The 17,317-nt window shown below is 42.1% G+C and overlaps 1 protein-coding gene across 9 annotated transcripts in view; it reads right to left on the minus strand.

The window, feature by feature from the left end:
• Positions 1–544: 544 nt before the first annotated feature.
• The window catches only part of NAAA (N-acylethanolamine acid amidase), a 29,715-nt gene continuing 12,942 nt past the window's right edge, over positions 545–17,317 (minus strand). The window contains exons 6-11 of one of the 9 annotated variants that reach the window (XM_067736301.1): positions 16,022–16,194; positions 15,803–15,865; positions 14,986–15,052; positions 13,641–13,669; positions 9,840–9,948; positions 545–870 (exon numbers count right to left, since the gene is read on the minus strand). In XM_067736301.1, the coding sequence (XP_067592402.1) occupies positions 9,873–9,948; positions 13,641–13,669; positions 14,986–15,052; positions 15,803–15,865; positions 16,022–16,194 (408 nt within the window). In that variant the 3' untranslated portion in view covers positions 545–870; positions 9,840–9,872. Of the gene's footprint in view, positions 871–9,145; positions 9,214–9,839; positions 9,949–10,874; positions 11,474–13,640; positions 13,670–14,985; positions 15,053–15,802; positions 15,866–16,021; positions 16,195–17,317 lie in introns of those variants that run through there. The other 8 variants (XM_067736300.1, XM_067736299.1, XM_067736298.1 and 5 more) reach the window with 8 other exon arrangements.

Here is a 17,317-nt window from a genome sequence, read left to right on the forward strand (position 1 = left end):
AAACACCTTAAACCCAATTACCCTGTGCCATCACGTTAGAGAATGGACTTCTCGGCTTGGAGGAATCCTCTCCGAATGCTCTCAAAACATCACTGACCCCTGGTTGACGAATGCCAATAGCTCCATTCCCACAAATTCACCACTGAACAATGCCACTTCAGCTGGAGTCCTCTGTGCTCATCCGGTTTCATCTTCGTTTGTGAACGAGGGCATCATCCCTGGGCTTATAAATGTCTGGATAGTTGGCGAATGGGAGGACAATTCTCGTTAGGATATCCAGTTGTTCCGATCTGAAACCAATCTCTGGGCCAACCCCTTAAACCCACTTCAAAGAACCTACTGTTAACTGCCCAACAGGGTCCATAACTCTGGGTCTGTCTCCTTGGCAGATCTTTCCTCCCTTCCTGGTTTGGAGTACACATCAATGAGCACATGATTAGAAATCTATCCATTACCCTAGGTTACACAGCTGATTCCACCCCTAAAGCAATAGCTACCCAACAACAGGCTTAGATTCCGTCAACTTTAGTAATAGAAGAGCCAGTTGTTTCGCCAGCAAAAGCAAGTTTATTTGGGAATAGCCACAGGAATTACAATTCAGGATATGCAAACTATGGCAGACCATAGGCGAATCCAGAAAACAGGAAAGAGGAGTTTGCTTTCATAGGGAAAAGAGGGAGTTGGGATGGACTGTAATAATGAAAGAGTTCACTGGAGGAGGCTAAGGGTCCAAAGTATGGAGGCTTCTCATTGGTTGGGCAGCTACAGTCTGATTGGCTGGGCTGTCATCAGATGGCGAGTTTTCTTCTTCCTGCTGGATAGTAGAGTAGGCAACACCTTCCTGTCTGAGATATAGGCGCATATCTCTTCCTGTTTGGAGTAATCGATGATGCACTGGTCGGGGGACTCCCCCTACAGGTCTTCCTCCGCTCCAATTTTAGCTGAGGTTTCTTTAATTAATTCCACAATTCCTTAGCTAAGGTGGTATTAGACAAATTGCCCTTAGCTAACTCCTAGCAAAACAAGGTAGTATATGCTGGCAGCAAGAACAACTTGTGGCACATGGATAATTTCCTTTCGGGAAGGAGAAACTCAATTACATGAAATCAGGGAACAAGTACACTGATTACAAGTTTCAACTGATTCCCATGGTCCTTCAATCTTTAGGACAATTATACAAACTGGATTTGTCATATTATTTTTAATTTTGACTTGTATAATCATTTTAAAACTTTGTACCGGAGGAGAGGGGATTAAGAGTGCTGCTTAAAGGAGCTCCAGAGACGGGTGCGAGCCGCGGCTATCAGCACGGACCCCAGAGACGGGCATGAGACGCCAGGGCTGCTGCTGCCGCCACCAAGAAGCCTGTGTGCGGGCACAGGTCACTATCCACACCTCCCCTCCCGGGAGCCTGTGCAGCCCGCCACTGCCAGGGTCCCGGGAACCAGGGACAACTTCCCCGAGAGAACGCACGGTGCGCCTCAGGCTGGTGCAACGTCACGTCGGCCTCTGCCGCCGCAGGCCCGCCCCGCACTCTGTACCCCACCCTCCCCCCGGCCTGAGTGAGCCAGAGCCCCCAAAGCAGCTGCTCCTTTAACCCAGTCCTGTCTGAGCTAAGAAGAGACGCCCTCCGGCGACCTACACGCAGAGGCGGGGCCAAATCCAAAGCTGAGCCCCGGGAGATGTGCTAACAAAGAAGAGAAAGGGAAATCTCTCCCAGCCTCAGGAGCAGCGAATTAAAGCTCCACAATCAACTTGATGTACCCTGCATCTGTGGAATACATGAATAGACAACGAATCATCCCAAATTGAGGAGGTGGACTTTGAGAGCAAGATTTATTATTTTTTCCCCTTTTTCTCTTTTTGTGAGTGTGTATGTGTATGCTTCTGTGTGAGATTTTGTCTGTATAGCTTTGCTTTCACCATTTGTCCTAGGGTTCTGTCTGTCCTTTTTTTTTTTTACTTTAAAAAAAAATTTTTTTCTTAATAATTATTTTTCATTCTTTATTTTAATAACTTTATTTTATTTTACCTTACTTTATTTTTTTATCCTTTCTTTCTTTCTCTTTCTTTTTCTTTCTTTCCCTCCCTTCCTTCCTTCCTTCCTCCCTCCCTCCCTCCCCTCCTTTCTTTCTTTCTACTTTTTCTCCCTTTTATTCTGAGCCATGTGGATGAAAGGCTCTTGGTGCTGCAGCCAGGAGTCAGGGCTCTGCCTCTGAGGTGGGAGAGCCAACTTCAGGACACTGGTCCACAAGAGACCTCCCAGCTCCATGTAATATCAAATGGCGAAAATTGCCCAGAGATCTCCATCTCAACATCAACACCCAGCTTCACTCAATGACCAGCAAGCTACAGTGCTGGACACCCTATGCCAAACAACTAGCAAGACAGGAACACAACCCCACCCATTAGCAGAGAGGCTGCCTAAAATCATAAGGCCACAGACACCCCAAAACACACCACCAGACATGGACCTGCCCACCAGAAAGACAAGATCCAGCCTCATCTACCAGAACACAGGCACTAGTCCCCTCCACCACAAAGCCTACACAACCCACTGAACCAACTTTAGCCACTAGGGACAGACACCAAAAACAACGGGAACTACAAACCTGCAGCCTGCAAAAAGGAGATCCCAAACACAGTAAGATAAGCAAAATGAGAAGACAGAAAAACACACAGCAGATGAAGGAACAAGATAAAAACCCACCAGACCTAACAAATGAAGAGGAAATAGGCAGTCTACCTGAAAAAGAATTCAGAATAACGATAGTAAAGATAATCCAAAATCTTGGAAATAGAATAGAGAAAATGCAAGAAACATTTAATAAGGACCTAGAAGAACTAAAGATGAAAGAAATAATGATGAACAACACAATAAATGAAATTAAAAATACTCTAGAAGGGAGCAATAGCAAAATAACTGAGGCAGAAGAATGGATAAGTGACCTGGAAGATAAAAGAGTGGAAATAACGACTGCAGAGCAGAATAAAGAAAACAGAATGAAAAGAACTGAGGACAGTCTCAGAGACCTCTGGCACAACATTAAATGCACCAACATTCGAATTATAGGGGTCCCAGAAGAAGAAGAGAAAAATAAAGTGACTGAGAAAATATCTGAAGAGATTATAGAGGAAAACTTCTCTAATATGGGAAAGGAAATAGTTAATCAAGTCCAGGAAGCACAGAGAGTCCCATACAGGATAAATCCAAGGAGAAACATGCTAAGACAAATATTAAACTGTCAAAAATTAAATACAAAGAAAACATATTAAAAGCAGCAAGGGAAAAATAACAAATAACACACAAGGGAATCCCCATAAGGTTAACAGCTAATCTTTGAGCAGAAACTGCAAGCCAGAAGGGAATGGCAGGACATATATAAAGTAATGAAGGAGAAAAACCTACAACCAAGATTACTCTACCCAGCAAGGATCTCATTCAGATTTGATGGAGAAATTAAAACCTTTACAGACAAGCAAAAGCTGAGAGACTTCAGCACCACCAAACCAGCTTTACAACAAATGCTAAAGGAACGTCTCTAGGCAAGAAACACAAGAGAAGGAAAAGACCTACAATAACAAACCCAGAACAATGAAGAAAATGGGAATAGGAACGTACGTATCAATAATTACCTTAAATGTAAATGGATTAAATGCTCCCACCAAAAGACACAGACTGGCTGAATGGATACAAAAACAAGACCCATATATATGCTGTCTACAAGAAACCCACTTCAGACCTAGGGACGTATACAGACTGAAAGTGAGGGGATGGAAAAAGATATCCGATGCAAATGGAAATCAAAAGAAAGCTGGAATAGCCATTCTCATATCAGACAAAATAGACTTTAAAATAAAGACTATTACAAGAGACAAAGAAGGACACTACATACTGATCAAGGGATCGATCCAAGAAGAAGATATAACAATTGTAAACATTTATGCACCCAACACAGGAGCACCTCAATACATAAGGCAAATACTAACAGCCATAAAAGGGGAAATTGACAGTAACACATTCATAGTAGGGGACTTTAACACCCTACTTTCACCAATGGAAAGATCATCCAAAATGAATATAAATAAGGAAACACAAGCTTTAAATGATACATTAAACAAGATAGACTTAATTGATATTTATAGGACATTCCATCCAAAAACAACAGAATACACATTTTTCTCAAGTGCTCATGGAACATTCTCCAGGATAGATCGTATCTTGGGTCACAAATCAAGCCTTGGTAAATTTAAGAAAATTGAAGTTGTATCAAGTATCTTTTCCGACCACAACGCTATGAGACTAGATATCAATTACAGGATAAGACCTGTAAAAAATACAAACACATGGGGGCTAAACAATATACTACTTAATAACGAAGTGATCACTGAAGAAATCAGAGAGGAAATCAAAAAATACCTAGAAACAAATGACAATGGAGACACGACGACCCAAAACCTATGGGATGCAGCAAAAGCAGTTCTAAGAGGGAAATTTATAGCAATACAATCCTACCTTAAGAAACAGGAAACATCTCAAATAAACAACCTAACCTTACACCTAAAGCAATTAGAGAAAGAAGAACAAAAAAAACCCCAAAGTTAGCAGAAGGAAAGAAATCATAAAGATCAGATCAGAAATAAATGAAAAAGAAATGAAGGAAACAATAGCAAAAATCAATAAAACTAAAAGCTGGTTCTTTGAAAAGATAAACAAAATTGATAAACCATTAGCCAGACTCATCAAGAAAATAAGGGAGAAGACTCAAATCAATAGAATTAGAAATGAAAAAGGAGAAGTAACAACTGACACTGCAGACATACAAAAGATCATGAGAGATTACTACAAGCAACTCTATGCCAATAAAATGGACAATCTGGAAGAAATGGACAAATTCTTAGAAATGCACAACCTGCCAAGACTGAATCAGGAAGAAACAGAAAATATGAACAGACCAATCACAAGCACTGAAATTGAAACTCTGATTAAAAATCTTCCCACAAACAAAAGCCCAGGACCAGATGGCTTCACAGGTGAATTCTATCAAACATTTAGAGAAGAGCTAACACCTAACCTTCTCAAACTCTTCCAAAATACAGCAGAGGGAGGAACACTCCCAAACTCATTCTACGAGGCCACCATCACCCTGATACCAAAACCAGACAAAGATGTCACAAAGAAAGAAAACTACAGGCCAATAACACTGATTCAGATAGATGCAAAAATCCTCAACAAAATACTAGCAAACAGAATCCAACAGCACATTAAAAGGATCATACACTGTGATCTAGTGGGATTTATCCCAGGGATGCAAGGATTCTTCAATATATGCAAATCAATCAACATGATACACCATATTAACAAATTGAAGGAGAAAAACCATATGATCATCTCAATAGATGCAGAGATAGTTTTCGACAAAATTCACCACCCATTTATGATAAAAACCCTGCAGAAAGTAGGCACAGAGGGAACTTTCCTCAACATAATAAAGGCCATATATGACAAACCCACAGCCACCATCGTCCTCAATGGTGAAAAACTGAAACCACTTCCACTAAGATCAGGAACAAGACAAGGTTGCCCACTCCCACCACACTTATTCAACATAGTTTTGGAAGTTTTAGCCACAGCAATCAGAGAACAAACGGAAATAAAAGGAATCCAAATCGGAAAAGAAGAAGTAAAGCTGTCACTGTTTGCAGATGACATGATACTATACATAGAGAATCCTAAAGATGCTACCAGAAAACTACTAGAGCTAATCAATGAATTTGGTAAAGTAGCAGGATACAAAATTAATGCACAGAAATCTCTGGCATTCATATACACTAATGATGAAAAATCTGAAAGTGAAATTAAGAAAACACTCCCATTTACCATTGCAACAGAAAGAATAAAATATCTAGGAATAAACCTACTTAAGGAGACAAAAGACCTGTATGCAGAAAATTATAAGACACTGATGAAAGAAATTAAAGATGATACAAATACATGGAGAGATATACCATGTTCTTGGATTGGAAGAATCAACATTGTGAAAATGACTATACTACCCAAAGCAATCTGCAGATTCAATGCAATCCCTATCAAGCTACCACTGGCATTTTTCACAGAACTAGAACAAAAAATTTCACAATTTGTATGGAAACACAAAAGACCCCGAATAGCCAAAGCAATCTTGAGAACGAAAAATGGAGCTGGAAGAATCAGGCTCCCTGACTTCAGACTATACTACAAAGCTACAGTAATCAAGACAGTATGGTAATGGTACCAAAACAGAAAGATAGATCAATGGAACAGGACAGAAAGCCCAGAGATAAACCCACACACATATGGTCACCTTATCTTTGATAAAGGAGGCAGGAATGTACACTGGAGAAAGGACAGCCTCTTCAATAAGTGGTGCTGGGAAAACTGGACAGGTACATGTAAAAGTATGAGATTAGATCACTCCCTAACACCATACACAAAAATAAGCTCAAAATGGATTAAAGACCTAAATGTAAGGCCAGAAATTATCAAACTCTTAGAGGAAAACATAGGCAGAACACTCTGACATAAATCACAGCAAGATCCTTTTTGACCCACCTCCTAGAGAAATGGAAATAAAAACAAAAATAAACAAATGGGACCTAATGAAACTTTAAAGCTTTTGCACAGCAAAGGAAACCATAAACAAGACCAAAAGACAACCCTCAGAATGGGAGAAAATATTTGCAAATGAAGCAACTGACAAAGGATTAATCTCCAAAATTTACAAGCAGCTCATGCAGCTCAATAAAAAAAAAAAAAAAAAAACAACCCAATCCTAAAATGGGCAGAAGACCTAAATAGACACTTATCCAAAGAAGATATACAGACTGCCAACAAACACATGAAAGCATGCTCAACATCATTAATCATTAGAGAAATGCAAATCAAAACTACAATGAGATATCATCTCACACCGGTCAGCATGGCCATCATTAAAAAATCTAGAAACAATAAATGCTGGAGAGGGTGTGGAGAAAAGGGAACACTCTTGCACTGCTGGTGGGAATGTGAATTGGTACAGCCACTATGGAGAACAGTATGGAGCTTCCTTAAGAAACTACAAATAGAACTACCATATGACCCAGCAATCCCACTACTGGGCATATACCCTGAGAAAACCGTAATTCAAAAAGAGTCATGTACCAAAATGTTCATTGCAGCTCTATTTACAATAGCCAGGACATGGAAGCAACCTAAGTGTCCATCATCGGATGAATGGATAAAGAAGATGTGGCACATATATACAATGGAATATTACTCAGCCATAAAAAGAAACGAAATTGAGTTATTTGTAGTGAGGTGGATGGACCTAGAGTCTGTCATACAGAGTGAAGTAAGTCAGAAAGAGAAAGACAAATACCGTATGCTAACACATATATACGGAATCTAAGAAAAAAAAAAAATGTCATGAAGAACCTAGGGGTAAGAGGGGAATAAAGACACAGACCTACTAGAGAATGGACTTGAGGATATGGGGAGGGGGAAGGGTAAGCTGTGACAAAGTGAGAGAGTGGCGTGGACATATACACACTACCAAACGTAAAATAGATTGCTAGTGGGAAGCAGCCGCATAGCACAGGGAGATCAGCTCAGTGCTTTGTGACCACCTAGAGGGGTGGGATAGGGAGGGTGGGAGGGAGGGAGATTCAAGAGGGAAGAGATATGGGAACATATGTATAACTGATTCACTTTGTTGTAAAGCGGAAACACACCATTGTAAAGCAATTATACTCCAATAAAGATGTAAAAAGAAAAAAAAAAAAGAAAAAAACCCTTTGTACCTGTTGCCTGTCAAACATCTGCAGAAATGATGCACCGAACAGTATTATGTCAACTCAGTGCTTTGAGATGATCTCCAAGGCTTAGAACCTTGATAAGACATAATTTAAGAATGGGAGATGCCTGAGAGCTCCTCCTTGTACCTTCCGTGTGGCTCAAATGTGGCCCTGCGGTTCCCAAATGCTACTTGCTCTTTCTTCCCAACAAAACTCCCAGGAAAGGTCCTTTCCAGCAATGAGGGACACAGACAAAAATATTTCAAGCAAAAGAAAAAAAATCAACCTGATGCTGCATCAGTTATGCTTTCAGAGAAAGATCTTGATCAAAGAGGAGAAATGTGAGAATGGATAAAGCACTTGATTTTAAATGGAGTGGGAAAGCCACGGGAAGGAGAGTTCTTACCCTTGGTTTCAACTTACACAGCCAGCAGGAAGAAAGAGTTTTGTTTTTTTGTTTGTTACTAGAGCAATGCTGTTTATTTGTTTTCTTTAATTTTAAAAAAAAATTTATTTTGTATTTTTTTACATCTTTATTGGAGTAAAATTCCTTTACAATGGTGTGTTAGTTTCTGCTTTATAACAAAGTGAATCAGTTATACATATACATATGTTCCCATATCTCTTCCCTCTTGCGTCTCCCTCCCTCCCACCCCTCTAGGTGGTCACAAAGCACCGAGTTAATCTCCCTGGGCTATGCGGCTTCTTCCCACTAGCTATCTATTTTACGTTTGCATTTCTCAGTAACAGCAAAGGGACCATCACTTGCAACCAATGTGAAACTGCAACAACCCTGAACTCTTGTTCTCCTCTAATGAACTTTTGTTCAAAACAACACTCGCCGGTTTCCTCCCAGATTCCAATAAAAGCTAACCTTCCCTTTGTTCCTCAGATTTGCCTATGGTTCGCCATGGTTTGCTTGTCCCGAATTGTAATTCGTCTGCTATTCCCTCTGCTCAACTCATCTTTGCTTAATAATAACTGTTGTTAATTTTATTTAAGTTTGGCAGACTCTTCCAGAAGCACTTCATAATGAACAAAGAGGTCTTGCCCGCTCATTTCTTTATAAACTCAGGTATGACAAAATAGCTGTTAAGTAATGGTGAGAAGCTGGGAATAAAGCCCGAGAATATGGCTCGGCCTCTGAGACGGATTATTTTTGAGTTGTTAAAGCCAGAACAGAAGAAGCTAAGAGCCGGCCAAGGCAAGCCCTGAAGGAAGGTGAATGAGGACAGCTATCACCCCACTTTACCACAACACGCTCCAAACTCATCCTCCTGCTCCCACTTCACAATGTTGAAAAGTTTAATGAGGAAAGAGCCTGTATCGGTCATAAAATATAATCTTTTCACTTTATTTTTTAAAGTGCAGCTCTTCAAAAATTTCATTTAAAAAGATCATCTGTAAGGGAAAAAAAAGCGCTTAATTTAAACACTGATTTTAAACATCCCCGTAAGTGAATGAACAAAACATCAGGCTAGGTTTATAAACTCCAGGCGATCCCTGCAATAGGAAAAGGTGGACTGTCAATAGGTGGCTGCCAAGATGATTTGATTTCAGGGACAGCAGAAGGGACTCCTGCTTTTTTCCTCATGTCTTTCCTCTCACCTATGGCCTCACTGATGCCTGAAATAAATTTTGAGTGTCCTGGGTCCTTCATTGTCTGTCTGATCCTGCAAAGGAGCTGGGCCTGCCTCACTGTGACTTTGGAGACACGTAAGTCTTACCAGATATTTGCCCCTCTGCGTAAGTGAAGAGGTAACGCTTTGCCCTGAAAGCAGGTTTTAATCAGGGGCAAAGTGCACTGAGCACCAGAAGACTAGCTTTCATATGAACAATTCAAAATAAATACTTAAGAGTGACATTAACATGACACAAATAACAACCATACACTCAATGCCTGTCAGAAAATATTACGTATGTATAAATGTTAAGGATGCTACTATCTTCTAGGAGAAATACCAGCCTATGTCCTCCTTCCCCCATCCCTAACCACTGCCCTCCCCCGCAAAAAAACTTTAGCAAACCTTCATAGCATAGGTGAATTCGCTCTTCTGCTTTTAACTCGGGTTTCTGATCCTAGTCATGTACTTGTCTGGGCTGGCAGCACTCATTACTGTAGTATAAATTGTGTAGCTGAAAATGAGAGGAATTTTAACATATACATCATTTTCTCTAATATTCCAAAGAGGGGAAGAAAAATCCCAAGCTCTTTTCCTAATACTTGGGACCCAGGACAAGAATACAGACAGACACCCACCTATGTCAGGCTATTTAAAAGTTATAATTCAAGCAACCACACTAAGTGTTCTTTCCTATTTTGACAACACTGTGGAAGGCCAAGTTCAAAATTCTCAGACTCCCCAGAGTTTCACACTGTGGCAATGAGGGAGAGCTAGCCTTAGCCTGCAGTCCTGCTCTGCCTACCCCACAAATGGCACATATGTGGACGCTCATCTAGGCTTCATGCACCACCCCCAGCAAACAGCCATCCCTTGGCCACCACCAGGCACAGGACGTCCATGAAGGCTGCACACCGCCACCAGGAGAACACCACCCAGGGAAGTGGACCACGCAGGCCCTGGAAATGGCTTGGGCGCTGTTCAGGACGAGAATTCCAGGGTTCTGGGTACTTGGGCCAGACTCTGAGTGGATTCCTTATATCATGGGAGAGTCAGAGGAAGGCCAGAGTGGGGACCTGAAAGCTCAGGGATCAAGACAGGGGGTCCACTGGCCCAGATCTAAGGATGAAAAGTACAATGTCACTTACTCAACATTCTGCAGAGCAAGAGACCCAAATAACTTGGGCACATGCACATACGCATGCACATACACACTGAGGCTCCTACCCTTCACTCCCTTCGACTACCTCTTGCCCCAGACACCAGCTGGGATGCCTGCTCAAAGCATTGGGAGTGGGGCAGTTTAGGAATAGGCACTGGCACCCCACAGCTGAATCAAACACTGGGCTGAAGACAGCACTATGAGAACATGCAAAGCTTGTCAAGGGGAACGAAGGTTCCCTGAACAGGACCTCAGCTGCTTATTTAATTTAGTCATAATTCTTTTTTAAACTTTTAAAAAATGTATTATTTTTGGCTGCGTTGGGTCTTCATTGCTGCGGGCGGGCTTTCTGTAGTTGCGGCGAGCGTGGGCTACTCTTCGTTGCCAGCTTCTCATTGCGGTGGCTTCTCTTGTTGTGAAGCATGGGCTCTAGGTGTGCGGGCTTCAGTAGTTGTGGCTCGCAGGCTCTAGAGTGCAGGCTCAGTATTTGTGGTGCAGGAGTTTAGTTGCTCCGTGGCACGTGGGATCTTCCTGGACCAGGGCTGAAACCGGTGTCCCTTGCATTGGCAGGCGGATTCTTAACCACTGCACCACCAGGGAAGCCCTTTAGTCATAATTCTGTTCTCCATCACTGTTTTAATACTGTCTCTGCTTATAGCCACAGCAGAGGATGGAGCTCCACTGCAGGGGACTGTAATTTTGTAGCACAGCACAAGGGGGCAGCATAGAGATCCTTGCTTCTGTTCAGACATTTCTAAATATTAGCCTCACACACTGAACAGACGTAGCTGATGGCAATCATTACATGCAAAAGGCCTGAGAGTCAGGGATCTGTGTTATTTCTGGTTCACTGGTGATAATCATTTAAATGTAGATCCTGTTGGGTTTTCAATTATACAATAAAGAAAAATGCTTCTTGGTAAACTGTTTATAACTTCTGACAATTCTATTTCGACAAAACATTTGCCATTTAAACATATGGCCTTTAACTCAGTAATCCTACTTCTGTGAATTCAGCCAAGGAAAATAATACAAAAAGAGGGGGGAAATGTACAAATATATTTATTTCAGAGTTTTAATAGAGGAAAAACTAACAACTGGAGAATGTTTAATCCAATTATACTACATTCAATTGGTTATGATGCAGCTATTTAAAATTATAAGGGCTGTTCACAGCATGGAAAATGCTTTATTAAAATAAATATTAAAAAACGATTTGATTATACTATTAATCTTTAAATGAAATATTGATCATTTATATAACTATTTAAAAAACTATAAGAACACAAAAATAGGTTAACTTTTTTTTTTTTTTTTTTGCTGTACGCGGGCCTCTGACTGCTGTGGCCTCTCCTGTTGCGGAGCACAGGCTCCAGACGCGCAGGATCAGCGGCCATGGCTCACGGGCCCAGCCACTCCGCGGCATGTGGGATCTTCCCGGACCGGGGCACGGACCCATGTCCCCTGCATCGGCAGGCGGACTCAACCACTGCGCCACCAGGGAAGCCCTAACTATTTTTTAAATGATTATTAAAAAGGCAAAATTGTGCCCATCTGGAAAGGGTAATGGTGAGTTGGAGCTAACTCCTACAGGCTGGTGAGAGTCAATGGTTAAATATGCAGGAAGTTTATGAGCCAACTGTAAGCTTGAAATAGGCCAGGGTGAGTATTTACACCAAGGAAATCAATAAATGCTACAAATCAGGAGTCTTTTGTTTTTGCTCTCTCTGCCCTCAGAGAACTAGTTCACTGGCATAGTGCTAGGTATCATTTGTGACCCAACTAGCTCATTTGTTAGAGTGGGAAAATACTGATTTGCTTTTCTGTAGAAGACTGTTTTAGCTGTTAGAATATCGTTTATGGAATTAATTTTTTAGCAATAATCTTTTTATCTGGACATACTTAAAAAAAATTCAAAGAGATATATTCCTATCACAGTGCAAAGTGAACAGAGTAACACCAGTTTTGAAAATGTCATTGTACCTAAGGAATCTTAGAGCACCCAAATATACAAAAGGTAATCTAGAGGCCGTCAGGAAAACTACTGTTTTATATTTGTGTGAAAGAGGATCATTTCAAAGAAAAAAATCAATTGGGTATTTGAAACTAAAAATCCCTTTACAAGTTTTATCCATATTAGGCTATTTCTTGAAGAATACCATTTTTGATATTCTTGCCTTGAAGAAAGAAGGAAGGATGATGAGAAAGTAGGAAATGCTGGGTTTTGGAATTTATGGAGGTAAGAGAAGGAGATAAGACTCTGTGATGACTTGCTACTTCTTCTATTTTAGGCCCTACCTCACTGAGCTGGTCGTGGGCACAGAGAAGGCAATCAGGCAACACCTTGAGGGGTATGAGGCCACGAAGTGCGGGCTCTTGGCCTATTCAGCCGTGCTGTGATGGTGACGGCGGACCTTCAGAGCTTCCTGTACAAGTTTGGTGGGGTCTGCGTCTCAAGTTTAACTAACCGCAGTGGCAGCCCGGCCCAGCGGTTCACCTCAAAAAGAAGGGGGTGGGTAACATCCCAGGCTGTGGACCCGAGAAGCCATTGCTCACAGAATGCTGCTATCAAGGACACAGGCTAAAAGAGAAACATTACCTTAGGCACTGAATCAGCTGTGAAATGAGCACGGGGGTAGCAGAAACTCCCCGGGAAGATAAAGGAAAGCCAAAGGTATCTAAAGCTTAGTACTGACAGTGAAATTAGGGAGCTCCCAAGGGGCGAAGGTGGTCCCCAGCTAGCAGACGGATTTAGGATGAGCACGTCATGCCCTCCTCCTTCCAGATCACTCTATCCTCCTCACCTTTGTTTTTCTCCATGGACTCCTCACCTGACTTTTGCTACATTTGTTTATCTGTCCCTCCCTGCCAGTAGAATGCTGGTCCCAGGAGAGCAAAGAGTCTGTTTTGTCACAGCCGGCGCCACGGCACCTAGAAAACCTGCTCTGTGGGAGCCCTCAGATCCCTGCTGAGCCAAAGAGTGCAGGGGAGAGTCTACTGTGCCAGGGTGATGTAGGAACAGACGTGCTTAACATGTCACTTACTTGTTATAAACCGGAAACACTGACAAAACCTGCACAGGAGAAATCATATTAAAAATGATCAGAAATTTGAAAAGCTTCAGGCACCCCAATGTTCATAGCAACACTATTCACAATAGCCAAGATACAGAAGCAACCTAAGCGTCCATCAACAGATGAATGGATAAAGAAGATGTGGTGTACATATACAATGGTATATTACTCAGCCACAAAAAAGAATGAAATTTTGCCATTTACACAACATGGATGGACTTGGAGGGCAATATGTTTAGTGAAGTAAGTCAGACAGAAAGACAAATGCTGTATGCTATCACTTATATGTGGAATCTAAAAAACAATACAAATGAATGTATACAGCAAAGAGAAACAGATTCACAGATATAGAGAACAAACTAGTGGGAGAGAAAGAGGAGTGGAGGGGCAAATTAGGGGTATGGGATTAAGAGATACAAACTACTATGTATAGGGACTTCCCTGGTGGTGCAGTGGTTAAGAATCTGCCTGCCACTGCAGGGGACACGGGTTCAAGCCCCAGTCCAGGAAGATCCCACATGCCATGGAGCAACTAAGCCCATGCACCACAACTACTAAGCCTGCGCTCTAGAGCCTGTGAGCCACAACTACTGAGCCTGCGTGCCACAACTACTGAAGCCCATGTGCCCTAGAGCCTGTGCTCCACAACAAGAGAAGCCACTGCAATGAGAAGCCCGCGCACCACAACGAAGGGTAGCCCCCGCTCGCCGCAACTAGAGAAAGCCCGTGCACAGCAACAAAGACCCAACGCAGCGGAAAAAAAACCAAAACCAAAAACAAAACTACTATGTATAAAATTAGCTACAAATATATTATATGGTACAACACAGGAAATACAGCCAATATCTTACAATAATTATAAATGGAATATAACCTTTAAAAATTGTAAATCACTATGTTGGACACCTGAAATTTATGACGTTGTACGCCAACTATACCTCAGTAATATAATAATAATAAATAAAAGACTATTAAAAGGTAGGAGAAATACATGCAGAATATCAATAGGAATAAAATAACCACTGAACACTTTGGTGTATCTTGGGGTGACAGAGTTAGACTTTTGAAACCTTTTTTTTCTTTTAAACAAATGAACACGTTACAACTATGCTTTTTTTTTAACATGCAGAAAAACTCAGGTGAAGATGATACTTTAACCTAAATGGTTACAAGTTCAGAAAATGTTTTCCTTTTAAATGTTTTCAACCTACTTTAATATTGCTTGATTTCGGAAGAATTTTTTTTTTTTTTAAATCACTATTGAGAAAGACACCAAACATCCTGGGTAAAAGCTGGACATCGTGACACAAGTTACCTGAAAGAGCGTCTCCAGGCTGAGGTTTGCCTGGCCCGTGGCATTAAGAGCTTTGATGGCAGGTGTTCTGTAAGGATAATGGTCAAAGGTCACTTGGTACTTCAGGAAACTCCGAATCCCACAAACTCTCATTTTGGCAGGCTCAATGCAAGGCCTAGCCTCATTATTTCCCTTTCCCCCAAACAGATTCTGGCCCCCATGCATGTTTGCTACCTTGTCTCAAACCACCATGGTGGAATTAATTCAACCCCGTCTGCTCAAGGAAGCCAGGATGATGAAAATGTTTTCTGTGAATGAACAGTTGCCACCAAACACACGGGTCAGTAAAGCCAAGGAAAAATATATAACTACTTGCCTTTTGGGGACGTACTGACTTATAATTATAGAATTTTCAAAATTAGAAGGGAAATTAAAGCCCCCCCAAAGTTTATTTATTTAAGTGCAGGGAAATGTTTTCCTTCCCAAAAAGTCTTACATAGAAAACCATGAACCTTGTTCCATCTTTTCCTTTTACAGATGGGTGAACAGAGGCCCAGGAGGCCACCCAGTGAGTCATCAGCAGAGCTAGTGCTGGAATCTAGAACTCCTGACCCTGAAGGCCAGAACCAACCTTGTCTTCCCAACACCCAGCCATCTGCCAAGAAGCTCCTTGCCATGCTCTCCACCACATACCACACTCTCCCATCCTGGCCAAGGGCTAAGGTACATTTTCTGGGAGGGGACAGCACCTATAGTCCTCTCCAGTTCCTGTAGCAAGAGGGGCACATTCTCCTGACAGCAAGAAAACACTGCAAACCAGAAAGTGTTTAGAGACTACCTTCGGTCATCTCTCTTAGGCACTGGCTTCCAATGGTCATAATTTGTCTCCACTCGGAACCACCTGCAACACAGCACATCATCTTGTCTTAGCCAAGGTCATTTGGGACATAGCTAAAGAAAAAGTATAGAAAAATAAAAAATACCTCTAGTTTCACCAATTAAAGAAAAAAAAAAAGATGACTGATACAAAATGACCAGAGCCTTTAATTCTACTCACGCTCCATTTAAAGGATCTAGAGGCCATATGTCTGCTGGGCCATCTCTGTTCCTTGTGATGACCACTCCCTCCTGGGGGAATGTGCCACCAACAATGTAATAAACATCAGCCATAAGGGGAGTCTTGGCCAATTCGTAAACAGCTGCTTCAAAGTTTTCTGATTCACTCAGGGTCTGAACAAAAAAAAACAAACAAACCTGCATTAGCATCATTATACGCGGCAGTTATCCACACCAACTGATGGACAGCTGGTCCAAAGCACATTCTCCTGCTCTATTAAGCCATGGCTATAATCTTGAACTGCTCTGACCGCATTCTCTTGTCATCAGGTCTCCTGAGATGGAAGAAGCCTCGATGGAAAGCCAACAGCAGCAGGGTTTTTCTCACAAAAGAAGAGAACTTTGACAAGTTCTCTTTGGTGAAGAGACCCGGCTCACCAAACACAGCCTGCATGATTTCGAGGCAGATCACCCTCGCAAAGATCTCCCCATGTTTCTTCATTCATTTGTTCTTTTAGCAGATATTTCCTGAATGCCTGTTATGTGCCAGGCACTGTGCTGCTGTGGGAACAGAGCCATGAATATGATGGACCCAGTCCTTGCTCTCCCCAGACTTCCAAAGATGAAAATCAAGCCAACAGGCAATAATGACACAATGTGATAAGTGTCAACACAGGAGAAGGAGATGCTGTGGAAGTCACAGCAGGGGACCCATCCTTACCCAGGCCATTGAGAAGGTCCCTCAGGGAGGTATCGCATGAGCTGAGGTCAGAGAGACAAACAGAAGTCAGACCAGAGAAAACGGCGGTTGTGGGGTTGGGAGTGGGCATGGGGAAGAGAGTTGTAGCTCAATGGGATAGACTGGCAAAGGGCTGGAGATGAAAGACGGCGTGCTGCATTAGAACATCGAGCTGAACTGGGCTTCATCAACACCTCCATAGGTCTGCAGCATGGATGGTTAAGGGGATCACTTTCCAAATATTCAGCTTCAAAAAAAAAAAAAAAAACACTGAGGGCTTTCCTGGTGGCACAGTGGTTGAGAGTCCGCCTGCCGATGCAGGGGACACAGGTTCGTGCCCCAGTCCGGGAAGATCCCACATGCCGCAGAGCGGCTGGGCCCGTGAGCCATGGCCGCTGAGCCTGTGCGTCCGGAGCCTGTGCTCCACAACGGGAGAGGCCACAACAGTGAAAAGCCCGCGTACCACAGAAAAAAAAAAAGAAAGAAAGAAAAATATGTGAAAGATGCATAGTTTGTCAACATCTTTAGGGAATATTTAAGTAAAATGTTTAGGAGAGG

This window comes from Pseudorca crassidens, chromosome 4, assembly GCF_039906515.1.
Source record: "Pseudorca crassidens isolate mPseCra1 chromosome 4, mPseCra1.hap1, whole genome shotgun sequence".
Taxonomy (NCBI): Eukaryota; Metazoa; Chordata; class Mammalia; order Artiodactyla; family Delphinidae; genus Pseudorca; species Pseudorca crassidens.